Source organism: Leuresthes tenuis, unplaced genomic scaffold (assembly GCF_036924035.1).
Source record: "Leuresthes tenuis unplaced genomic scaffold, fLeuTen1.0.hap1 SCAF_15, whole genome shotgun sequence".
In the NCBI taxonomy this organism is placed as follows: Eukaryota; Metazoa; Chordata; class Actinopteri; order Atheriniformes; family Atherinopsidae; genus Leuresthes; species Leuresthes tenuis.
Window position 1 is genome coordinate 16,760,769 of NW_027325369.1, and position 26,183 is coordinate 16,786,951.

Below are 26,183 nucleotides of genomic sequence, written 5' to 3' on the forward strand. Positions count from 1 at the left end.
ATGGTTACAGCACGGGTGAGAGAGGGAGTCAGAGTGGTATGTGGAGGGGAGCGCAGAGGGGAAAAGGATACGCCTCCCTCCCTGCCTTGTGGAGATAAAGGGGGCCCTGACCGCGCACGTTGATTGAGATACGGGACCTCTTCTCCTCGCTAGGTCCCTGCTGGCTCTCATTCAGCCGTATCATATGACGTGCAAGAAACCAGGCTGATTGCTTCAGGGCTGCTTCAGAGGGGCAGAGAACGTGCTGTCAAACATTGGGATCGCATCCAGTTCTCCCAACAGTGGGGAAAGCGCCATTCTTTTTACACCTTCACTGTCCCACCTCCCCATCTAGTGGCGGAAAGGCTCAGTGTCAATACTCCTTCAAATGCGAATTTCCTCCGGTGGCGACATTAATAACCATGGGCTTCAAGGTTTGAGTGTTTCCGGCTTCGAGCTGGGGATTCAAACTGAATTGATCGTTTCCATCACTTTAGTTACACGAGGATCCCAAATAGATGCCTAAACTGTGCCTGACTCTGATCATTCTCTCACAAGTGCCTACTGAGATCACCTAAAATATGTTGCACCTGCAGCCAACATTCAGCAGGTGGCGCTGCAATTCCAGAAAGGTCCTTTCGTCAGTCCAAGTTTTCCTGACACAAAACCATGTCTACATATGTTCATAAATTATTTAAGCATCTAGGTTACAAAAAACAAGTAAAGTAAGTCTGCAAAGGAAGGCCAAATTTGTGTTTTCCACTGTCACTTAGCATCCTTATGTAACTGGAAATCTCTTTCTGGTTGCTGTGGGCCTTTGGAGTCCAGTTTTGTGTCTTAGTTGTTATTTCATGTCACTTTGTTGCTGCTTTTGACACTTGGTAGTAACTTAGAGTTTTACAGTTGTTCTGCGTCTCTTTGCAGCCATTGGGGCAGCTGTGGCTCAGGGGGAGCATCAGATGAGATGTGCTTGAGCAGGACCCTTAACCTCACATTGACCCTGAATTGTTCATCTGTCGGCTGAAGACGGTGTTGCATAGACAAAGGAGGGCTGTGCCTATGTGGATATGTGATCGTGGCCTTCAGTGTTGGAACACTTTGAGTGGCCAACAAGATGAAGATTGCTAAATAAATATATCACACTGTACTCTCTATACATCTGTATGTAATTGTTGTGTGTCTCCTATTGATTGTTTTAACCTGCTAGTTGGAACTTTGCTCCTCTTTCTTGACACTTGTAATCTATCTAATATTTATCGTGTTTCTTTATTTAGTTATTTAGTTTATTTAGTGATTTAGTTTTTTTATTTGTAGTTTTGTAAGTTGCTTTGTTTTGTTTGTCCGTCTTTGTTTTTTCGAAGTAGCAATCAATGAAAATTCACAGGTAAAGCTCAGGGGGCACCTAACTAACTCTTTGGTCACCTTTTCACGCACAACGTGTCTTACCATCTTTCTCTCTCCTCTAGCTATTTTACATGTCTGCACACAGCACAAAAATACATGCAGGAAGATGGTTTTGAAAAGAGAAACATCATCCCTAGTGGTGTGCATGTGCCTGTGCTAAACACTGCTGACAGATGAGGGTCGGTCATGTCGGATGGTCCCGACATAAAAAAACAAACAGTTCAATTTTTCCATGACAAGCAGAAACACCAAAGGAATGTAGGGGACTTTGTCTCAATTTGATAACAATAATGGAGTTTCACAGACACAACATCGCAAGTTTGGACGTGACAAGAAACCCAAAACAATCCTGCCACAATCTTTAGGTGAATGCATATGCAAACAAGCTTGCATGTTCCTACGGATTTACGCAGCAAATGCTTTTTTTTGGAGTGTTTACGTGATTTGTGTGTTTGTTTGTGACTTGGAGCTCTGGCAGCCCTGCAGGCCAGCTCAGCACTTGGCTTCTTATCTCCCTCTCAGAACCTTGGTCATGAATAAACATCGTCGGAACAGAAATTACCCAAAATGAAAATAACCAAGTGGAATTTGGAGGAGGAGGAGGTAGGTGAAAATCCACAACAGAGGGGGGGGGTGCTGAGAAATGGATGCGAAATACTGAAGTGCTGAAGGAGGCAGCTGAAAGGCAGATTGATGCCTGGGGTGGTGGGGGGTAAAAAGACTTTCCTGCATCCTGGAATACTCTCAGTGCACTGGGACAGAAAAATGCCAAAACGTTTCTCTTCCTGCTCTTTCTCTCTTTCAGTTTTGTCTGTGTACCAGACTCCATCTCTGTCTCTAACTCTATCATTTAAAATGCCAGTTGTGCCTATGTGAAAATTGTTTTGTATTCTCCTATGCTGCTGTGCCAGTGTATGTGGGCATGTGTGGGAACTAGAGGATTTTTGTACTTTTACTCATTTATTCATCTATTCATTTTGTTTGCTCTGTTTTGTAATGAGCTGTTTGCACTGAAGTACATCAAAAGATGTCGTTTCTCTGTGACCGTCTCATTTCCACATCTATAAATGAAGTCATTTTTCCTCTCCTCCCTCCTTCTCACTTTTTACTTCCCTCCGTTGCTGCAGATTGCTTCCACTAAACCAGACATACACTCAAATGCACGTAAGTCTGCCGCTGTCATGAATCCATAGTGAAATAATGAAGGTCAGGCAATAGAAATGTATAAGTGTGAATTAATGTATTGGCCTTGTTGTGAGGCAGTATCATTAGTTGCACACCTACTGTCCTTCTCCCATTATTTCATCTGCCCACACACACACAGATCCAGCCTCAGCATGTTTGTTTCAGGATGCTATCTTTCTATATCCATTTAGAGTCCATTTGACTCTTCCATTTGACTCACCATCTCTATGATGCCCCCTCTATATTGCCAGATAAGGCTGGCATCAGATGTGACAATGTGTTAATCGGTGTCTGTTGTGTAGGTCAGCGAGTGGCAATGAAGCCAACGCTCCTTTCTTCGGCTCAGCTTGGTGTTGCAGTGGAGTGACAGCTCTTTTATTCTACCCATAACGTCATTTGAAACTTAAAAAGAACAGCTTCTCTCCTTTAATCATCCATCTGTCTCTCAAATTGTGCTTCTTTTGCAACCAACTGCCTCCTTATACTGTACTAGACTTTTATCTTTTTTTGTATTTTCGTTCTCTTCTTGTCAACATCAGTGTGTGGCAGTGGAGGACCCAACTGCAGGTTCACAGGCAGGAGGGAGATGGCTGAGAATAGCAGCTTTAGTTACTTAATCAAACACAACCAAAAGTACTACAGCAGGTAAACCATAAACGGAAATTCAAAAACAGAGCAGAGCTTGGGAGAACTTGAACTGTGAGTGTTTCTAGGTTTCATGTCATGCTCTGTAATATCCCCTGGCTTACTTAGGTTACCCTTGGTTTTCTTAAGTTCACAGCTTTTTGTTTTGCTCCAGTTTACATGTCTTGTATTGTAGTTAACTTTATTTCCTGCCATATTTTGTATCCGTGCTTGTTCATTTAAATATGTTAGTTAAGCCTCCTTCCCATGCCACACACCAGCTCCAGTCACCAATAATTACTCATCTCTTTTGCTTTAGTCATTATCCCCCTCCCTCTGTATACATACCGCTTTGTTGTCTTTTTTCCTCACCGGATCATTTCTGATTTTCTCTCTTCTCATTTTTTTCATGCCATGCTAGTCCACATTTGTTTGATCATTTGTTGACTCATCCAGTCTTTGCTTACTCTGGACTACATGCCTTGTAGCACCGTAAGTTCTGTTCTATTTATTGAGTAATTAAAGACTTTTGCTTTCTATCCTGCTGCCTCCTGTGGGTTCTTTATTCAGGTTTTCTTCATCACAGAACTTCATGATATATACTGAGGGAGATGACGACAGATACAGCGCGAATGAGTAGCAATCTGGTGGGAACTGAACAGGAAGCAAGACTCAACAATGTGCACAAGGTAGTAGCTATTACAAAATAAAACAAGAGAAGCCAAAACAAGAAACCTAGGAATAGAAAAGACAGAGTCAAACAAGAACACAGAAACAAGGGACATTATAAAACCTGACACTTTCATCTCAGATTTTCTCTGTTCCTTCAATCTTTTTTATTTACTCCTGACAGTATATCCCTTCTTCTTCATTTGCTCCTTCTGTGTAATACTTTTTATTTTCAACACTTGCACTCAATTGCTTTTTCCTAGTTCTTCCTCTTTCATTCTTTTTTTCCTTCCTTCTCTTTGAATCATTTGTTCATCCCGTCACCAGCTCCTGCCTTCCTTGCCTCCCTTACCCTTAGAGCTCCTTTTACCTCTCTCTCATTCCCCTGTTCCCTTTTATTATTCCTGCTTACTCTCATTTCCTTCCACTTTGCATCACACACTCGATAAGACACTCATTCCAAAATGTTTTCCTTCAGTATACCGCACCTTTATCCATCTTTTTTCCTACTTTTCATCCAGCATCCCTCTCTATTTTCGCCCCTTTCTTTCAGTCTCTGCTTTCATTTATGTCTTCCATCCTGTGTTGTTCATTATCGTATTCATTCTCTTCTTTCCTCCCCAATCCTTGTAACCCGACAGTTGCTCTTACTCAGTGAATATTCTGATTCATCTCTGACCTCTGATCATTGCTCACTACTCCTGTCATTGTGAATAAACAGAGGATGACCATCTGCTTAGAAAATACTGACAGACACAGTTACAGACACATTCAAATGCAGTTAATGCCTTTGCTTCCCTGCTTGTTGGCAGTATGAGGTAGGATGGATCACAGGCACGAGTTCAGATGAGCGTAGTGTCGCAGTGCTCGCGGTTACTCATTAAACTGATAGTCCCAGGCCGACTGATTTAGACTGGATTAACTGCCAGTCTTTTTTGTCTTTTTTGAAAATTTCAAGCTGGATTATTTTCACATTTTCTAAAATTAAAAAAAAAAAAAAAGATTTTAATGCGGCAGGTCCAATGTGTTGAAATATGAAATGTTGCATAGTTAGGTAAATCTTTGCGTTTATTATGCATTATGTCTCTCAGCATTTTAGTTCTGGGGATGTGAGGACTAAAACTAGGTCAGCCAGTAGTAAGAGCACATGTTCATCTGCCAAAAGCTTCCACAGAAAACTTTGACATTTCTGACGGATCTTACTGCCATGGGGGATATTTGTAAGTTCATGAAGGCATATAGAAGAAGAGGTGAGACACTGCAAGACGATAGGGGAGTTCATGTGACATATGCAGTTATTATGCAGACTGTGATGGGATGTAAGCATGCTCCAACAAATGGAATGATGGATACATGTCCTCACAGTCTTAATCAATCAGACATGCAGCGTTTCCCACTAAATGCATAAAGGGGTCCCACACGTCATTAAGGCACACAAATCAAAGGTTCGCCTACATACATGTGCACACGCGTAGTTCCAGACCCAATTAGTCTGGTCTGATAACTGTGTCAGTGTGTTACTACCCATTCCCAGGCCTGCAGGGTATTGAAGCCATGTACTGTACAGTCTTACTCATGCATGTATGGCAAAAACACACATCAGCCCACTCATGCTTAAATACACTGCACTGTTCCTCCCCTATTCTAGCTGTGCTCGTATAAAAAATGCACAAGATTAAAAGAAAATATGTGTTAGTATATGGAATTGTGTCTGTTTGTGTGTCTAAGAGAGATATTTGTCTTTACACTCCAGTGAGTGTTACTGTGTGTGTTTGTGGGACTTTGTGAGTGTATTTACGTGCTTCTGCATGTGCTCATGCATGCGGTGCTAAGAGGAAAAAAATGTTCCCATCTCCATTGTTATCTCTTCAATTTTCAGTGGGAAGCATGAGGAGACGGCAGAACAGACACATCAAGTTTAATTGGAGAAACGGTAGAATGAAGGACGCATACATTTTTGTCTTAGTGGAGTTTCTTTAAACTGGCACGTGAAAGCCATGCATCTTTGCTAAGGAAATTTTATATACAGCTCAGTGGTGTGACTTTAATGAGGGAAGCAACGGTATGTTCGTTGCTTTACTACTTTGGTCCAGAATAAAGCATGTCAAAAACCATTTCTAGATGTCACTCGTATCCAGATCACAGATTGTAGAGGTCGAAATAGAGATTAGTCATACTCAAAAGTTTAGGAACCACGGCTCAAAAGAGAAAGACATGTGACTGTGAATCGTTACACAAGTAGAAAATAAGATGATCTCTGAAGGCATTAGGTAGAAGACAACACGCTCTTTCCAAAATAATCAAGTGAGATTAGTTTAGCTTTGTTGTTTTGCACAATTCTGGATGCAAAAGTTTGTGCACCTAAAGACTTTAAAACTCTGGTAACGTACACTAAACTTTCAGACCCTAACTGAAAGACTTTGCATTCTGGAGTGGTGATGCAATGTTCTGCTAAAGCAACACTTGCAGAAATATAACTGTCAGGGAAGAGACAGTTTAGGGGTTTCTGCATTCTGAATGAAGATCTAAGTAAGCCTGATGTATGCCCTGTGAAACGATTTTTTTTTTTAAAAAGTAGCTGATTTTTTTTTTATAGTAAGTGGTCTACACTGACCTATACAGTGCCTTTAAACCTTAGCTAGGTTCTACAAAGTGTTTTAAAATGGGTCTCTAAAACACTTTTTCAACCACTCTCTTTCACAGGAATGGTGGCAAAGCAACATGGAGTTCAGTGTCTTGGTCAAGGACACTTTAGTAAATAGGGGGGGGCTAAGCATTTAAAGGCTTACCTTCCAATCAGTGGAAGATGCGCTCAACCTTCTGTGCCCTGGCAACCTCAATTTGAGCCACCTCTTCAACTGCTGAGCAGGAGGGTGGATTCGTGCTTCGTGCTTTTGGCTCGTGTTGCAGCCATTGGTAAGATTTCACTGCATAGGGGAGAATGAACCTTATCACAAACCAGCAAATTCTTCATTTTGAATGCATCACGAATTCTGTCAAATAGCATAGAAAAAGGCATGACTTTTTCAACTAAATGACCCTAAATACACATAAAAATCGATAATGGACTACCTGAAGAGGTGCAGGCTGGTTGCTATGGCTCTCTGCTCCTCCGACTCATACGCAATCAAAATGCTGTGGACAGATAAAGAGAAATGAGCACAAGATGGCCAAGAATTTCACAATAATAGAAGCATCATGCAATAAGAATGGATTGGAATCCCCCAAAAAGAATTAAACACCTTTTACCTGTGCTAAGTCCTAAAAGGGCTGTAATCTATGCTGACGGTGCTGGATACAGAAACGTTTCCTTTTTTGTTATTTTGTAATTGGCAAACCACAGAAAAAACTCTGTGTGCTGTTCAAAAATGTTTTTAAAAATGGTCCAAGCACAGAATATCTACAGTCAGTAGGGTTGAAACTCAAGCTCTTTTAAAGCAGCAGCTGCCTGTCAAGCTCCTGGCTGTGCTGAAACAATAACTTGTAGCCTGGTTAGACATTCACCTTCTATAATGTTGTTCTTAATCTATTGTGGATGTAATGTTATTCATCTAATGAACTTTGGCAGGTTGTTTGTTTATCTGGTTACAGAAAATTCGAAGAAATATAGATTTAAAAAAAAAAAGAAGCTCTTTCTTGTTGCTGAACACCTGGGTGGAAGCAAGCTGGAAATAAAGCTACTAGCTCTGAGAATCTGACTTCCTACAAATGTCAGTCTTAGCCTCCAGCTGTGGTGGTTGACGCCTGGCTGACACATTAAAGCTGGTTTGGGTTCTGGCTGAGCTCGACAATGTCTGTGCCTGTTGGGTCGACAAATGACAGGCTTTTTAACGTGGTTTAATGGGCCCTTGTGAGACTTCATCGAAATTAAGTGTGAATCTCAGACTGACAACTGTAACAACCATCGCAACAGGGGAATATGAAAGTATCACTTTTGCTTCCTTTTCTTAGTCTGTGATGTAATTGAAAAAGCTGTTAAACAGGAGTTCTTCCACTTAAAAAATTAACCATTCACAGGTCAGTTTTCATTACTAATTATCTGGTTGTGATAACATGTTCGTTCTAAAAGAGGTCACTATTTTATTTTTTAAGAAAATTTATCCACTGTATTGATTGGATTGGAAGGAAGACCATTTTTATGGCCTTCTGGAGTCCTACTCCCTCATTCAGGACCCTGAGAGCTTGAGAAGTTTAGAACAGAAGCTGTAAAGCCCTAAATCCACCTCTTCCATGTGGAAGGGTTGACAAAGACATGTGTGAGATGGCAGAAGGTAAAATGATACTGGCAAAGTGAGCAAGATAAAAAGAGAAAAAAGGAGCCATGCACAAAAGGCTTTTGTGTTGCTCTGCAGTGGTAAATCTGTCCTGAAAAGGATGTAAGCAGCTTGCCCTGGACAGCCATTGTCATACAGACACACACACAAATACTGTATAAGCATGTACAGAGGCACACGGTCACAAAAATAGACACACAGACAGGCAGCTCGGCCTCCATTTTCTGCTGCCTCCTGCAGACACACATAGATGCACACTTGTTGTGTAGCGCTTTCTGGGCCACCAATGAGAGAGGAGAAGACAGTGAGAGGAAGAGTTTTTGGCTCGCTGAGTGTGAGTCATGGACAGACTGACTGTCCTCAGGCCTCAGTATACCATCTGCACCCCCCGCCCCCCCTCACTGTACCTCTACAGCCTCATCACACAGCTCAGTGCTCCACAGCACCGAAAACAGAAAAAATATACATAAATGCAGAAACTAACAGGACAACGCTTATGGCCAAAACTGACATTTAAATGGATGCACTACATTTACACACACACACACCAATTCAGATCAAAAAGTACACATTTCTATAATTCTTTTCCCACATACAAACAAGCCTCAGTCAGGGCTTGTTTCATCCCTGCAGGTCATTTGGGATTGACAAGCATTCTACCAGAATTCATTACAGAAACCTGACACTAACCCACATGAAAGCAGCAAATGTTGCACTGCAGATGTGCCTGTGTTACATCCGTCTGGCTGTGTGCTTTTGTGTGTGCTGAGTGTTTATGTCAGTGTGAGTGTACTGACGAGCTCGGACGTTCTCATAACCCGAGAATCGATGGAGAAGATCCTTTTCATTATGGTGGCGGTAAAAGCTGCTGCTGCATCGACCCTCCTCTCTATTTTAAACCGCGCCATGGACACCCACCACAGTCCCTTCAACTATCACAAACCTCAGTTAAGAAGTCTTATCTCTTTTTCTTTTTTTTTTTATTCAACAACGTTATTAATGTTACATGTCACCACATATTAAAAAAAACATTAGTCCATAAAAGAGGATCGTTGAGTAATAATAACAGTATCAATAACATTAGACAGTGTCAAGAATTTTTTTACAGTCAAAATGGAGCAAAAGTCGGAGCATATTTACTAGAATCTGCCAAAAGTTAACGGTGCAGACTTGAAGCACAGAAGTTAGAAAAGACACACTCGTAAAAACATGCAGCACAAACCGACGAGCAACTTTATCTACCAGCTCCTCATCTTTGGAGCACCTCTAGAAAATACAACTTGTTCCATTTAACACAGCCTTCTTCTGAGAACAATTTTACAAAAAAAAACAAAAAACTAAGTCTGACAATATAAAATCCATGTCTCCTTCAGATTTTGTGATGCAGGGGTGGACACCAGCTTCACCTGAGTGTTAGTCTGTGTTTCATTAAAATGCGATCAAATGATGTTCCAAAATAAAGCGCCAATCATTGAGTGAAAAGTCTTCTGACAGCAAAAAAAAAAAAAAAAGAAGAAGAAAAGAAACCAGATAACATCTTTATACAATGTGGTATAAATATACACAAGCAGCAGAGCACACAGGAGGAGCACCAACAGATTTCACCCAACTTATAGATGATGTTATTCAACTGACTAAACCTGTGATAGATAGTTCTGAATATGTGAAACATTTTGGTTGGGGAGAAAATGCCCAATAAAAATTTCCAGCAGACAAAACAATCTCAATTCAAAGTCTACTTATGCAGTTGTACGAAGCTTTCTACTACTTTACACAAGCCTTATCAGCAGATGTATTTTACTCATCATTTGTGTGAACGTCTACAGTTCCGTGGCAACAGAGCAAACTACGACCGTGTCATAGCTGAGAACTCAAGAGCAAGTGGTTCTTAAGCTGAGCTGTTTTTTTTTTATTTTTAACACTGTTCATTTCTGCTAACATGTTGAGCAGTTGGATGGCTATTTACACTGTTGTTTACTCAATAAACTTATTTTATTGTAAAAAAAAAATGTGAAAGTCTAACTTCTTTGTAAGGCATTCATTATCAAAACAGTAATGGGTGGTTGGACAGATGGCGTTGTAACCTCTTTGTGAAGGAAAAGTTTTGGGTCATCCTGCAGAACTCCTCCCGATAAATAAACTTGATTAAAAAAAACATGGATGCATATCAAAGAGAGACTATTTCTTTTTACAACCGGCAACTCCGGTGTTGCTCTTTAGAAGGGTTTCGGTACTGACAGACTAAGAGACCAGTAGGCTGCCTACAAACAGCACCGAGTTTAGCCATTCCGTTGGAGCTGATGGCGAGCCTCACGAATGGCTGGGCAACTCTCCATTAACATTCCCATCACTATTGGGATTTGCCAGGAGGCCAAATGAGAAGAGCATGGTTTCGTAAGCAGACTAATCTCCTCGGCGCAGCTTCAAGCTCTGTTCCGTGGCAGGTTTCACACACACCAAAGACAGGCCGTCTGCCTGGCTCACTGTGCTGCGTACCCCAGTCGCCCTTTTCAGTTTAGGAACAATTCCCTTTCGTTTCCACTGCCTCTCATGTTTACCACGGTAATCCATTCAATGACGTCTGTATAGGGGTGCCCAACTGTGCATGATCCTCCTCGTATCCAACCCTCCTCCTATTTCCTGTTCACCATCAAGAGGCAAGGCTTCCTAAGCCGGCTCACTCTGGTAGATACTGACATTTTTGCTTGGCACAAAAAAATACCATTCCCCATTTGGACTGTTTATTTAGAGGGTGAAAAACTCTAATATTCTTAAACCCATCACTGAACATGACTTTACTGAATCCTTTCCTTTATTAAAAGCTGTTGGGCACTTTGACACCAGAGTTTTTTCAGCTAAACACAAGAGAAAATTCTCAGTGTGTGATAGTTGGCAAACTTAAACAGCTGCACTGGTTTTAAGATGAGCTAGTATTGCCTGTAGTTGTTTTCTCAGTCTTATCCCCCCTCTCAGGGGAAACTCGATTTAGCAAATCCCAAACTGTTCATAGTGATATCTCTTTCAGCTGCAGCCCCGTCACTTCCTCCACTGAATGAGTCTTAAAGACTCAGAAGTTGCTGAAAGCAGAAGCGAACCAGTTTTTATTCTTTCACCCTGCTCTCTCCCTCCTCTTTTCCCTCTCTTGTCAATTGTTTCTCCAGTAATTGCTGATGCTGTGGCAGTACACACAAGCAAGAAAAAGAAAGAAAAAAAAAAGCAGATTTCCTGCTGAGTTTGTAAACTGCCAGACCTCCCCATAGTCCTCAACCCGTCACTGGCTCAAAAACCTTATTTGTCATTTTTCAAAAGTCATAAATCTCACTTTACTTGTCACAACTTGTTTAACTGTCTGTTTCAGCTCCGTCCCTTCAAGTACAATGTGTTATATTACATCGATGTCTGTTGTCTTTCCTGTTGACTATAACATCCTCTCATTTTGCATGGCCTTGTAGTAGTGCTCCTGCTCGGCATGGCTCCGGGCGGAACCCGAGGGCCGGCGAGGCAGGGTGGAGGAGCGGGACAGTGCCTGGCCGTGGCCATCTATCAGCAGGTCAGGGTGGGGAGGAGGCGGAAGCATACTGGAACAGGATGGGTGAGGAGGGGGAGGCATGGAGCAGGAGGGGTGAGGAGGAGGTGGCAGTGGGGAAGAAGACAGGTGAGGAGGTGGGGGCATTTGAGAGGATGATGGGTGAGGAGGTGGAGGCATTTGGGAGGATGATGGGTGAGGAGGTAAAGGCATTTGGGAGGATGATGGGTGAGGAGGTAAAGGCATTTGGGAGGACGATGGGTGAGGAGGTGGAGGCATTTGGGAGGACGATGGGTGAGGAGGTGGAGGCATTTGAGAGGACGATGGATGAGGAGGTGGAGGCATTTGGGAGGACGATGGGTGAGGAGGTAAAGGCATTTGGGAGGACGATGGGTGAGGCGGTAAAGGCATTTGGGAAGAGGCAGAATGAGGGGGAGGCAGAGGCATTGGACAGGAGCTTGAGTGTGGAGGGGGAGGCGGAGGCATTGGGGAGGAGATTGAGTGAGGAGGGGGAGGCATGGGGGAAGAGGACGACTGAGGTGGTGGTGGTGGAAGAGGGGATGATGACAACTGAGGTGGAAGAGGCAGAGGGGAGGAGGCAGTGGGAAGTGGAGGGGGGGGTAGCTCTGCTCCTGCCTCGACACTCCCGCTGGTTGTGGAGGAGCAGAGCGAATCTGTTTTAACTGGAAGTGTTCGGTAATCGCGATAGTGACTGACGTTGTCCTGCCGCTGCAGCACCACACGATGTTTGTCCCCTGCTGGGTCGGCGGTCATCATGTTACCGCTGATGGTGTTTCTCCACTCCCACGGTTTGCCGTTACTGGCCGACATGCGCACCACCGGATGGTGAGGGGCGTGAGCATCAATTGTGACGATGCTCCCGCTGCCGGCGATGCTCCCTGGGTTGCTTCCAGTGCAGCTGTCTCTATCAGATGGGATACGATAATAAGGTGACTCAGAGCAGTTTGAGCCACCACCAGAAGAGGAGCCGCCTTCTGAGGTCTTAGTGGATGAAGACACTGGTCCATGACCCTGCTTTGACATGGCTATGACCTGCAGGAATAGTATAGATTAAAGCAGCTACTACTAATGTCAGCAAATTGATATTGGCAACATGAAATCAGGGTCAAGAGACTTTTTAAATCGGTAAACATTTTAAAGCATAGGGAAAACATTAAACATCCACCCAGACTTTTTAATTACATTTACGTCCAACTATGATTTCTGTTTGAACCCTCATGAGAGTGCAGTTTATTGGAAACTAATCAGTGAAACTGCTTCCTCCAGCGTTCTGTTCTGATTTTACAAACATAATAAATTATAGGTGTGTAGCATACACAGCATTTGGCTGCTGCTACATCCCCTTCCGTGTCTGAACTACATTTCTAAGGGTTGGCTGCATTCCACTTTAAATAAAAGTATGAAAATTACTGCTCAAGATAATGTAATACTATAATTTGGAAGTATTCATTTTCTAATCTCTACCTCACCTGAGTGACTCTCTGCTGGCTGGGAGGCTGGTTGGCCTGCGTATTAGGCACTCTGGGAGTTGACACTGCAATGGGTCCTGTTCCGGGCTCCTTCATCCCTCCTCCCTCAGTGAGTGACAGCCACTTGGCCCGGGTCTTGGCACTCTTGGGGGAGACAGGTGGTGGCCGAGAGGCTTCCTCAGGGATGTGAACTAGGGGAGGTGCCACCACCATCCTGGCTCCAGCTGGTGTGGTGGTGCTGTTGGCCTGCACTGTGGGATAAAGAGATGAAGGCATCCCTTGGTTTTCCGATTCTCCCGCAGCTGCTCCCCCTTCACCTGCTTTGTCTCTCTCATCAGCTCCCTCGTCTTCATCTCGCGAGCTCTGGCTGCGGAGCTCCAGAGAGCGCTGCTTCCACTCTGAAACCAGCTGCCGAGACCTCTGGGGGTCAAAGGGCACGTGGAAGGTCATATGACGCTGTGTAATGATCGGCTCCTCAGAGGGGGAGATGGGGCTGTTTCCATTTGCAACTCTGGGCAAGGTGTTGCTGAATGTTACCATGGTCTCTTTGCCCATGGGACCACGGGTTGCCAGGAGCTCCACATCGGCACTTGCTCGTTTCAGGGAGGCCAGGGATGCCTTCTCCCTCCTTACCTTACTGCGGGCTCCTGACCCAAGCCCAGCTCCCAGCTCCTCCCTGCTTTCAGACACCCTGGGAGTTTTTCTATACAGGGAGTCATGACTTCGCTGGCTTAATACCCTCAGGCCTTCTTTCTGATGGACTGAGGTTAGTCTATGCAAAGAAGGAGCATCTTCCTCTGATGCTTTGAAGTTTCCCACTGCGTACACCGCCTAATAGAAGAAAGAAGGATATAGGGAACAGTAATAAATGAGGAGACAGAAGCACTACATATTAAACAAAGACTCTGGCATGAAAGTGTATTTTCTTGAATCTCTGGGAGAAAAAAGAGTTTTATTTCAGTGGGAAGAGTGTGCATGAATTGTCATCTTTCCTTCCTAATGTTTTGTCTGAGGTCAACATGAATCCCTTTCTTCCCCCTGTCGACATTCTTAATAAGAGGAGGGCATGATTCCCCTCTTAAAAAAACAAGAGACCAGAGAAAAAAAGAGAGGGGGAGGGGGAGTGTGGAAAATGGCAACGACAAGTTTTCTTAAATTGAAGTGTGAAATTGTTCCAGAGAATTCTTATCGGATTATTCTTTCTCTCCCCCTTCCCTCTGTAATAGAAAAGGCTATATATAGCTTGCCAAAAGACCAAAAAAAAAAAAAAAAACTCTGAGCGAAAAGTATGGAAGCCACCCAGGGAGGAGAGGTGACAGAGAGAAAGAAGCAATTTGTTAGCACATGCAGTGATAGCGTTAGAATAATACAACAAGACAATTCACTCACAGTGAAACAAACAAAGCACATTATTTAAAACATCTATTTATGTCGATGCTGTCATTCCCACCATGCTCCATGCCGGGTGTTAACTACTCTCTGGGGTTAAAACAAATCCCTAAGTATATATAAACATATGCTGGCACTCAGTTAATTAACCCAAGTCTGAAACAGGGAATCCATTTTAGCACATATTCACTTGTCTCTTTTAGCAAGCTTGGTGATCTTAAATGGGGTAATTATCTTGAAAACATAAAAACAATAGGACACTAATTTATTGGGACTGCCAATTATACAGATCTTGGCTAGTCTGATTGAAGGAGCCATTCTTTATGCTTGTCGTAGCCTACACTATCTTGAGCACCTCATTCAACTAACCAGGTAGACTCCAATTCCAGCTCCTATGAGATATCCCACGTAGACGTCTATTGGGTGACTGCGGTGCTGTGTTATCTGTGTCAGGCCAGCGAGGCCCGCCGCCATGCAGAAAGCAAAAACCAGCAGCGGCTTCAGCAGCTTTGTTGTGCTGTTGATGCTGACGTTGAAGTACATCTGCAAATAGTGACACATTTAGATTGGCAACGAACAGAAAGTTTAACAGATGGTTACTGCTGATAAGATTAAAAGGCAGAATGACACACACCAACAAGTATATACAGTAAATGCATTATCAATACATTGTAGAGTAAGCAAAAAAATAAAATGCGATTCTATATCAGTTGAATCTTATTAGAGTTAGTAGGTTTGAGATTTTGAAGTAAGATAAGAATATTGACGTCACCCCCATATCCATTAACTGTTTAGGAGGCAACAACAGGTAGCTTAGCTTAGCATGAAGATGGGATATACAGCTAGCAGCAAGCTGGATCCCAGTTGATGTATTAGGGTAGGCTAAGTGGCTGTTGCTTTCCACAGTTAAAGGATAAGTCTAATACATTTAACTTGTTGGTTGTGAAAATAATAAAAAAAACTGTTTGAGTCACTAACATAAAAAAAATTTTTTAATGTTTTTTTTTGGTGATTGGTAGGAAGCTAAAAAAAAAAAAGAACGATGAAAATGTTATTAACTGGTCAAGCAACTTTTGACTGTTGAACAGTTGTGAGGAGGAGAGGCAGAGAAAAGGAGAGAATACATTTTTCTATGCATTCACAGTCTCTGCATGCACACATAAAACAGGACAGCTGAGTGACAGAATGGCAGGTCTTGCAAATATATCCATTTTAACAAGCTTGTGTATGGGCTACTGAGCGTAAAATCCTACTCTCCTAGAAGCAAGAAGGAAAATCTGTCAGTATGGAGAGATTTCACTTATATTCCGTGCACTTTCTTAGCAAATATTTACGTAAGTGTCTAATGTAACTTACTTAGCTCAACTCATTACAGTTTTGTAATAAGGCGTTTGAATGTTGTATAATATTAATCATTACAAGATAATGTATTAACGTGGTGGGCAGAGAAAAATCTCTAATCAGTGCACATATTAGACAACATGCTCTGCCTCGACCAGCTCAAACAGCTGCTTTTCTTTCCCTGCCTGCCCTTCATCATAAAATCTGTCTAGTGAGTTTTAATGAGGACATAGTGGGCCCAGTGAGGCAGCAGTGATATGGCCAGTAGCTTGCAACAGCCACTGGTTGAGAACAGTGTGTGTAGGAGGGTGTTACCTCATGGATTAATGACAGTGCTACTTTTCTGTACAGTACAAACACTACTGCAGTCAGCCCTGGACAACAGAGTGGCAAAAATAAAAAAACCTATGCAGTCAGATGTGCTAGTGAGCACCAACCTAAAAAATCAGTTCCTGTTATTTTAGCATTTAGACAAAAAAAACCAGTTTGATTCTAAAGATAAATGTCTGAAGTGCCATACTGGAGTTGTATTGGTGTGTCACACATGATATAGCAAAAATATCAATCTGAACAGGGTTAACTGCTTATTACCTCACTGAGATACAGATTCAGAGACACATATGCATCATGCAAATGCATCATAATCAAGTAAGGCCAAGAAAGTGCTTACAGAGATGTATACTGCAGCGAAGCCAGACAACGTTGCATGCTGGGATGGAAATGTTTTCCTAAGGGGACAAAAAGGGAGAGTGAGGAGTAAAAGTCAGAAACAGGATAAACAGATTCCTGTTTACATAAAAATGCTACATGTACACGCACCGTGTTTACTGCCTCTTGAATAAACCTGGATGTGTGATGCGTGATGATAGGACTGTATACAACAAGAAAATCCCTGTGCCTGTCCAACTGAGTGTTTGTCAAATTGAGCACATGTCCTTAGATGTGGGCATTAACAAACACAAACAGAATGCCAAGGGGCCATGAGAGTACATCTAAATGAGTTGAGGTCAAAGCTGCTAATTTGCAGTTTAAAGAAGTGAAATACAAATCTCATTTAATTTGCCTCATAAAGGGGCTCTGAGTCTGTACATTCATCTTTGTATTGCACTGTTTGCCTTCTTTCCACCTTTTTAGGCTACATTCAATATGAAAATGAGCCGGTGAAGAAGTGAGAATCTTTATCTTATGTGATATTGTGTTATATTTAAGCCTAAAACTGCATTTAATTCAAGTTTATGTAAATTGGGTGTTAAACTAAAGCAAAACGTACATGTGTATTATCCACAACTAAATAAAAATCTAAATAAGCGTATAAATAAAAAATAAGCATTCTATAAAAATGAGTTCCCACAAGTGCAGAACAACTAACATGTACACGTGTACTACTAAGTACAAATGATTATCCCTGTATCAGCTCTACTTAGTTGAATCGTATGAATGCACTTTCATAGCCACGTACTGGAGCTTGTTTATCTGATCTATGTGTATGTGCAACAAACAGCGTTGGAAGCATCTGGAAGGAAAATATTCCACCTGTGCAAAATGACTTGCTGCAGTTTGGTTGTAGAAATAAACACCTAACATTAAAAAGAAGTGTGCCATTTATAATCAAAAACGCTTTAGTTTAATAAACCAGCTCACAGAAATGTTTTTTTCTTTTTTTTTTGTTTGAAAAATCGCTTCCAATTTTATTTAATCCTTTTCAACTGTAAATTTGCTTTGATGACTTCTCGCCAACTACATTCCTGCAGGACAGGGATGCAAAGTATCCAGCATGCAATATCATCATAACACATTTTTAGTACCATATAGATAAGATCAGTGTAAAATGATTTATTGAATTAGCTGCAACATATCTGTGCACCTACATTAGTCTTCTGTTGTTTGCCGCCAAGTATTAAGAGCCACTCTGGGTCAGACTGTAACAGTGTGTCTTACCTGGCTGACATAATAGCATATTGATCTTTTCCCATGCAGATGTCCTGTGAGACGTAGGCGTTGTTGTCACATGACACTCCCGGGGTTGTGTAATTGGGCTGGCATACGGTGAGGAAGAAAGGGGCGTGGTAACCGGTAGCTAACTGGATGACATCTGTCACCAGGGCTGTTGCCAGGAGACCAAATACATGAACACCTGAGGGAGAGAGGTAAGAGGCAGAGTTGTTAAGGGCTCTTTTGGTAAATGAACCAAAAGCCCCAGTTGGCTTGCTCACACTGAGCTCAATGTGTGCCTTGGCAGAAAATGATGATGAATTTGCTCCAATATGAAGCGACACCAAAAGCCTTCAGGTTCTTACATTTTGGAGCCTTTACACACACAAAGAAATCTTGTGAGGTGAATTAATTGTTATTTGCACTTATCATATTCCCTGTTGAGTATGTTAACAAGCCTATTTCATTTTAAGTCTCACTTTGTTTAAAGTCTGCAAGTAGCTTATTTATTTGCTTTTAAAAGTGGAATAAAGTTGGGGGCTCTGGCAGTGAGTCGAATAATTTCTTTGAGCCAAAATGGAGCAAATACAATTGCACTGACCATACATTTCTCACTGTATCAGTGGCTTATTTGAACTTAGATATGCGCAGTTATTCATATGTCTTTAAAATAAAAAAAACAGCCAACCTGATTTAGTTTTAACTGCTGCTCCATTGGCCTGTACAACTATTACTATGTCCATTAATAACTCCCAAAGGCACTACTTGTCTGACTTACCCACAAAGCGCACAGTTCTGCGTAGGAAGGAGTTAAAGCTGCATCCTCCAGCATTAATACTGCCCTCTGACTTGGGACAAGTTTTCATTTTGGACTGCATACAGTACATCAGGCCCTCCCCCAACATAATCTACAGTCAGAAATTGAGAAAAGGAAAGAAAGAAGGTGTGATATGTGATATTTGTCAGTTTTGCATTGCAATTTTATGTGAGACAAATACAAAAAAGAAAATGAACTGGAAAAAAAGCGCCATTAATGTCAGATACAAATGTCTGTGATTGTGATCTACGGGGAGAGAGTACAGTGGTGAGAGAATGGAGGCTAGGAGCTATTGAACAGTGATCACTTTCAATCAGTGTGATAAATGAAGGTATGTTCGTTTCTATGCTGCTGATGGATTAGTAGTGTGTGTCTGTGTGTGAGAGTAGGTATTGACTGGGGAGGTCGGTGGCATGTTTGGTGAGATGTATGGGAATACCAGATGTATATTTATCAACGTGTGAAGTGATCCTGCAATTGAGAGTGGAATTTGCTTTTGGAGAGTTCAAAAAGGCGAGCATTTGCTTATTTGAGTGATCTATACATTTTTTTTGTCCAGAAGTGTTTCTATACAGAATCTTCACAAAAACATAAGGTCACTCAACCTTTGTGACATGATTCTATCTTTGAGGCATGTAAAGGTAGATTGAGTTTGGATTTACATGATGTATTCAAGAAGCTGATTTTTTAAGTACAGCAGTAAGATTTTAAGATTTTTTTGAGAACAATATGAGCACTGTAACACATTTGAATAAACCTTTAAACCTTCAACAGATATGACGGGGCCATTGATTAAAGATCAGCAAATGAGAGTATATTCGTGGAGTGGGAACTTACAGAAGCTGCTGGTCCAGCGAAGGCCAAACTCAGCAACATCAACAGAGGGATGAGCTCATCACCCGTCTCTACATAGGGCATGGACAGGTCACGGTCATGGCAACGGAAGCCAACCATCGCTGGGGACAAGACGTCTGTCAACTCCAGGAAGTACAGGGAAACCAAGGAGGACAGGACGATGGGGAGCTAGATAGGCACGTGCAAACAAACAAATGTAAATCCCAGACACATGATCAAGACCAAAGGTCAAAGCAGAGAGGGACTAGCTTTTCATTTTTTCTTGGACAGATACAATTAAGCCAATGCTTCATCTTAACTTTTATCTCGAAGACATACACACCCTCACATACATGGCAAAGAAGAACTTCAGACTCTGGAAGTCCCATGCATCCAGATGCATTTAACATACAACACTCGCTGTTGGTTTGATCATACGTTAAGGAGAGATGTAACTAAGCCTTTTTTTTTAATTAAAACTGTGATCTTTTCCATACCTCCACAAAATAAAAACATGGCAGCAGTGTAATGCTGTCTTTGGGGGGTTTCTTCTTGGCTTTGTTTTTGGGGGATGTCATCCTGGGGTGAGACCAGTCACAGCCTGTTGAGATAACAGCTTGTGAAAAAACGTCAGAAACAGAACAAAAAAAAAATAATCAAACTTCTGCCATGTCAGCACTTATCTGATGTGAGAAACATAGATTCAAAAAGTTCTCAAAGACTGGGTAGGGCTGAGCGGCTTCATGAAACACACTGACAGTCATTAGTTTGAGATTAAAACATGTTTTAATGCACAATGCAATTTAATTATAATAGTGTGGTGCGTTATTAGTTTTTGAACAACCATATGCATAGACACTCAATAATTAGATCTATCATTATACACAAGCATGTCTAATAACCACACTCAATGACACATGCACTGAGATGATGGTGCTCAAGATTATTAGAATGCTCTATTTTGACAGTGAAGGTTCATCCATAGTGATAAAGACATTAAAGATCCTATGTTCTAACCCTTTCTGAAATTTTAGTATAAGTCTCATAGAATGTGCCCAGAATGTGTGTCTCAACTCAAGTTTATGCCAAAACACGAAACAGATCCCTGATTCTATCTCGCCTGTACGCCTCTGATTTTTAACCCTGTTCCACATGGGCTGTTTCAGTGTCGGTCATTTTAAATTAAATGATTTGGTGCAGCAAATACCATGGAAGTATTTATGAGTAGTCAGGGTCTTACCCGCAGTGGACTTTGGTCAGGCAACTTTGAGAATCAGGGAGGAATTCTGACTGGGGACCAAAGCCAGCAGCTACTGAGAACAGGGCCACAGAAGGCTGAATTTTCTCCATCTAAAACAAGTCGAACCTCAAAAATGTCATAGTGGTTTGAACAAACGCTAAATAAAGTGTTTTTTCAATCATACACAATTTGCATCTGCGAGTTATTTTCTTTGTCGCTATTTTTCTCAGCGGAAGAACATCTGTGTCGCTGCTTCCCTGCGTGCAGTGACAGCTCAACATATGTTGCCGCCGATCAGTTGTGTGAACCATGTCCACCATGTGAGTCCAAAATGTGAAGTGAAAATTTGTAAAAAAAAAAAAAAAAGGCCTGAAAAAGCACAAACACAAAAATCTTTACAGAAATAATGTCCAGCGGTAAGCACAACCCAGCAGGTCTCACACAATTTCTGTCGCACTCAATTGATCAGAAGTGAGCAACATGGACAATCTTTGAATAAGAAAATAGTGACTAAGTAAGTAACTCTCTGTCTCCAAAGTGAAACTTCACTTTATAGAGCATTTCTTTTAGGTTTAAGCTGTTTTGAATGGAGAAAATTCACTCTTCTGAGTGGGTGTTAGCTTAGCTCCTCCATTAGAACTCCTCCCCAATTTGCCAAACTGGGACTCATGAGTACTTTGTTCAAACCCATGCAAACCCACTTCTAAAATTAATTAATAAATAAATGAATAACCCTTTAAGGATTTCGATTCAAAAGGAGGCTTTCTAACATCTAAACTGTTGTTAAACACCAAATTCATCTCCCTGACACACTCGCAGACATGAACACGTACAGATATACGCTGCCTGCAGTAACCTGTAGGCAAACAGAAGGCTTCATAGAGAGGCAGGAGCCAAGGGCTCAAATGGAAAACTAAACAGAGTTAAATATTCAGTTCTCCCTACAGCTCCTTACCAATGCCCATAAGTTCCTATCCTACCGACCCCCCCACCCTCGACACTGCTCTCACACAAACCTACCCTCTACCTCGCCCATTTCTCCGTGGCCCATTTTATTTATCACTTCTTCTCTTCTCAGTCATCTATCTGATTTCATGTTGCCCACACTTTCCTCTTGAATTATTTTCTTTCTCAGTTATTTTACCTGTAACTCTTCTTCTGGCAACATTCCCTGTTCCTGTATATCTTGACTCAAATGACATTTTATATAAATAATTATTATTAATTCTATAATAATTTTATAATAATAATATATAATACTGTAAACCTTGGTTAGAAAAAACAAAGCCTCAGGTTTTTCTGTACCTAAAAGATCCAAACATGCTACTTCACATAATAAAACTGAGAAGATTTACTCTATTCAGACTGGCTTTTAACAGACATATTGATCAGTATCATTTTGAAGTTTTGCCCTCTTATGAGTCCTTTTTTTGGCATATAATTGGTTAAAGCAACCGGAGCAAAAATGTATCTAGATGTTCAATCAAATGACAATCTGCATCACCCTTTGAGAAATTCATATTTTTGAAAGCTGTCCAGCCATCTGTAACACCGGCTCTGCCATCCTCGACCTCCCTGCACCTCTGTCTCCATATTTTTTGTTTAGCTTTGCTTATTTCTTTCTCACAGGCTCTTCTCTATATCTTCACTCTAATCTGTCAATAAACCTTTCTTTGCTTTTTCTACCTTTTTCCTTCATACATTTTCTATCTGTCCCTTGTTCTTTTCACCTCTCCGTACTCCCATTGTTTTATCTCTATTATCCTTTCGTTTTCTGTTTTTCTTTTTTTTTTCGAGATGAGAGGGTGCGACCCTGAGGCAGTGTGAGGCACAGAGAATCAAAGACTTCCACGATCTAATTTCCGTGACCCCTAGAAATGTGTTGGAGAGAGGAGGAAGAAAAGAGGAGAGGAGAGAGGAAAAAGAGGAAAAAGATAAGCACAGATCAAAGAAGAATATTATTTAAAAAAAGAAATAGAGTGACTCAAGTGTGTGTGTGTCTGTGTATATACATTTGTATGTCTGGTGCTGGGGGTTAGTAGGGAGGTGGATCAGAAACTGGGAGGATATTGGGATGGAAGGATTCCAGGGCAGCTGAAAGCAGCTTAGGAAGACACTGAGTCCTGGGTCTGACTCTCACAGCCGCTTGGTCTCAGACTCCAGTCAGCATTTAACCCCCCCCCCCCCCCCCCCCCACACACACACACACACACACACACACACATACATACATAGAATGAGCCTGAAGAAAGGGGGTTGTTTATCTCTCATAGCAGCATTTGTCCCCTGGTACACATCACAGCACAGGGCTGGGGGTGTTAGCGATAGAGAGTAAGTCAGCAATAGCAATGATGTAAAGATGGGTGAGAAAAGGCCAGGCTGACATAAATGTCTCCGGCCACAACACAAGCCTCCAGAAAATCTTCAGCGCCAGAGATTTGCAAATTCAACTAGATGGTTGGGTGGAAGACCATACTTCTAAAATACATTTTTGTTTCTTTATGATGATGGAGGAAAAAGCTGTCTCACAGGTTAGATTAAGCCATAAAACACGAGGATTTTCAAACCATTCAGTGACTCCTTGCACCCTGTTTGAAAGCATTCTCCATCTGTCATTTTCCGCTCATTTACTCTGACTTTTCTCGTAATTTGTCGCCCATCTGTTTAGCTTCTTCTTCAGTACATATTACAGCGGGCTGCCACCACAGGTAGGTGACAAATTTAAAAGAGAAACCCGAACACAGCTACATTAGGGTCAGGTGCTCTGTTAATCTGTGAAGGGGACATGGTTTGGGTCCATTTGTCCCCTTAAAGGAACATGTAATTGTAAATCAATATAAAGCTGCAGTGAGTTATCACCTTTACCCACTAATGAAACATTTCTATTCAGCTGGGAGCAGATGTTTCTGTGATGACTATGCTCCCATCCTTGGGGCAACAAGGGTCACTGAATGGTTTGATGTGTATGAAAATGATTTAACCATATGCTGTCAGCATCGCAGCCATCACATTTGAACCCAATTGAACACCTAGAGGAGGTCTTGGAAAAACATCTTTGACAGGGCTCTCCATCACCTTCAATAGTACATTAAAGGAAGGAGTACCTTTAGGAAGAACTGTGTTCACCCCCCCCCCCCCCCCCCCCCCCCCCCCCCCCCCCCCAACAGAGTTCTAGAGACTTCTAGAATCAATACCAAGGGACACATAAGTTGTTCATGTGGCTGAACATCTTAGTAAAAAGAAAATATAATTTCTTGTCCGATGATAGCCATAATGTTCATCATCAATAAATTTGGTTTCTAATAATTTTCTTTACTGATTTAATCTGTAAAATTACAAAAAAAAAAAAAAAACAACAAAGATATGCCTTTTTTCCTTGAAACCAAAGGGTAAAACTAAAAATATATTCGGTTTAAGCCAGAGGTAAATAGTAAATCTTAACCTATCAATATAACTGAGAGAAGAAATAAATGGCATGTTTTTGCAAAAAAACATAAATAAAACAGATCTATTATCAGACTTATAGTCTGTAAATTGCTTCTGTGCTTTAAAATACCATTATTGTGGCATTGTATAGCAATCCAGAGTAGGCGGACTGTTAAAAGTTTGAGGTTAGGCTTGTTAAACATGTCTTTCTGGCTTAACTGTGCTCTAAAAATGATTGTAAACGTGTGTATCTTATGAATGAAAAAGAAAAATCTGATTAAATCCTCATCAAATATTTTGTAGAGTAGGCCTGATTTTTATTATGTAATTTCGTTACCACACAGCAAGGACTTTTAAAGTCTAAGATAGGGGGGCTACTTGCCTGGCTGTGCTCCTGGGTGCCTATGGGATCATGGTCCTGTTATTTGATCCCATAGATTCTCAGCAAGTGAGCAAAAACAGTTAAATAATTCTGTTTTGCCATAAAATTCATTCAACACTTAGGACACAAACAAGGCTTGTTCTAAGAAATGTATTAGTCTTCGATTGAAGGAAAGTGGGAAAACCGTCAAAATTCACCCAAAACCATCACTGTCTCCAATTCATATTTCCCCAGGAACGATCTTCTTTTCACAATCATTGTAAAAACTATAGCCATATACAAAATATTAACTTCTATTTCCAGAGCTTCAAGCACTCCTTCATCAAGAAAGTTACTATGCTGGCTATTGCAAACCCATGACAACTGCAGGGCCCTTAACAGGCAGAGGGACCGCAAGGGCCATATGTGACTTGTCATGGAGGAGGGTAGGCTACACCCAACTTTATTCACCTGCCTTTAGAGTGGAGGAAATAGCTCAACCAATGCACTGAGCAGGTTTTCACCCTGATCACATGAATCCAATAAAGATGCATGTAAAATTATGATGCTGATGGCATCTTCCACTGAGAGAAAACACGCTTTCCCCAACGTTGAGTTTGATTTGATTGTTGGTTCAACGTCCACGGTGTACAGCTACATTTAGATCATTCGCTATTTCAAAAAAGAAGCATGTAGCAGATTTGCCTCCACATGCAGAAATCAGCAGATTGCATGAGATAATCAATTATGGAAAGTGAATACCATGTGCTGAATTTTCCCCTCTAAGCTCGCGTTGGGGATGAGAGGTGGGTTTCTTAAGGGTGCATGCGGGATAAAGAACCACCGGACGGCACTCACCTCTGTCCCGGGGGCTCCGTGAATTCACCGAGTCCCGTCGCCCCCTTCCCCCCCTGCGTGGTCGTGCGTGCTGCTCCAGTTTTGCGATGTCCCTTTAATCCATCTCCAGCTTCTCTCAAGTCACCCCAAAAACCTTCCAACCTCCACTACTAATATTCAAAGAGCGCTCCGGTGCGAGGTTATTCTGGGACCATGGAAGGAGACTGGAGAGAGAGGGGGAATGATGGGAATGAGGGGGGGTATAGGGGGTCCGGAGAGTAGGAGCAGGGATGGCGAGAGAGAGAGGGAGCAGAGAGGAGACAGAGGAGGGTTGCTGATGATGGAAAGTCCAATTTGCCGCACTTGCTGGTAACGCGCTCCTCTTCTTTCTGAGTCCTGGCTTTGGTTAAGGGACAGATGCACGTGCGTCCACCCCTTTATTGGTGCCTGCAGATTTTCCTATTTCCAATAGAACATACGTAGCCATTAAAAAGATCTATATCTATATTCTATATATGCACTGCATCCGTCACTAGGTTTTTGGGTGCACAGCACGCAAACACATACACACACATACACACACACAAAGGCATAAGGGAGTGGAGTGGTGTGGTGTGTTTGAGGTGGAGGAGGACGGGAAAGTGGGGGGCGGCTACAGGGGGGAGGAGAGAGCTGTGGTGTGTGCGCTTATGGTTGGGGGAGGAGACAGTCTGGTCCTCACATTCACGCTTCCCAGCCGAATTCCTGTTTCGGGGCTGCCGCTGTGAGGCGACCGAGACAAAGGGTTAGATTTTTGGAATGTGTTGCCCAGTGCGCATGTCCGTGTGTGTTTGTTTGTTAGCGCGTGTGTCTGAA

The 26,183-nt window shown here is 42.0% G+C and overlaps 1 protein-coding gene across 1 annotated transcript; it reads right to left on the reverse strand.

The window, feature by feature from the left end:
* Positions 1-9,981: 9,981 nt before the first annotated feature.
* LOC140270662 (phospholipid phosphatase-related protein type 3-like) lies at positions 9,982-25,929 on the reverse strand. Its single transcript, XM_072365858.1, has 9 exons — positions 25,350-25,929; positions 19,962-20,065; positions 19,468-19,653; positions 18,592-18,721; positions 17,820-18,015; positions 16,552-16,609; positions 14,910-15,083; positions 13,152-13,982; positions 9,982-12,714 (listed from the first exon to the last, which is right to left on the reverse strand). The coding sequence occupies exons 2-9, from the start codon at positions 20,040-20,042 to the stop codon at positions 11,554-11,556; spliced, it is 2,817 nt and encodes a 938-aa protein (XP_072221959.1). The 5' UTR covers positions 20,043-20,065; positions 25,350-25,929; the 3' UTR covers positions 9,982-11,553.
* Between the last annotated feature and the right edge of the window lie 254 nt (positions 25,930-26,183).

Coding starts and splice junctions, on each gene's coding strand:
- LOC140270662 (XM_072365858.1), bottom strand. CDS start 20,042: ATGACATCCCCCAAAAACAAAGCCAAGAAGAAACCCCCCAAAGACAGC. Junction 19,654..19,961: donor CATGTTTTTATTTTGTGGAG/GTATGGAAAAGA, acceptor GTGCCTATCTAG/CTCCCCATCGTCCTGTCCTC. Junction 13,983..14,909: donor CTGGAATTGGAGTCTACCTG/GTTAGTTGAATG, acceptor TTCTTCTATTAG/GCGGTGTACGCAGTGGGAAA.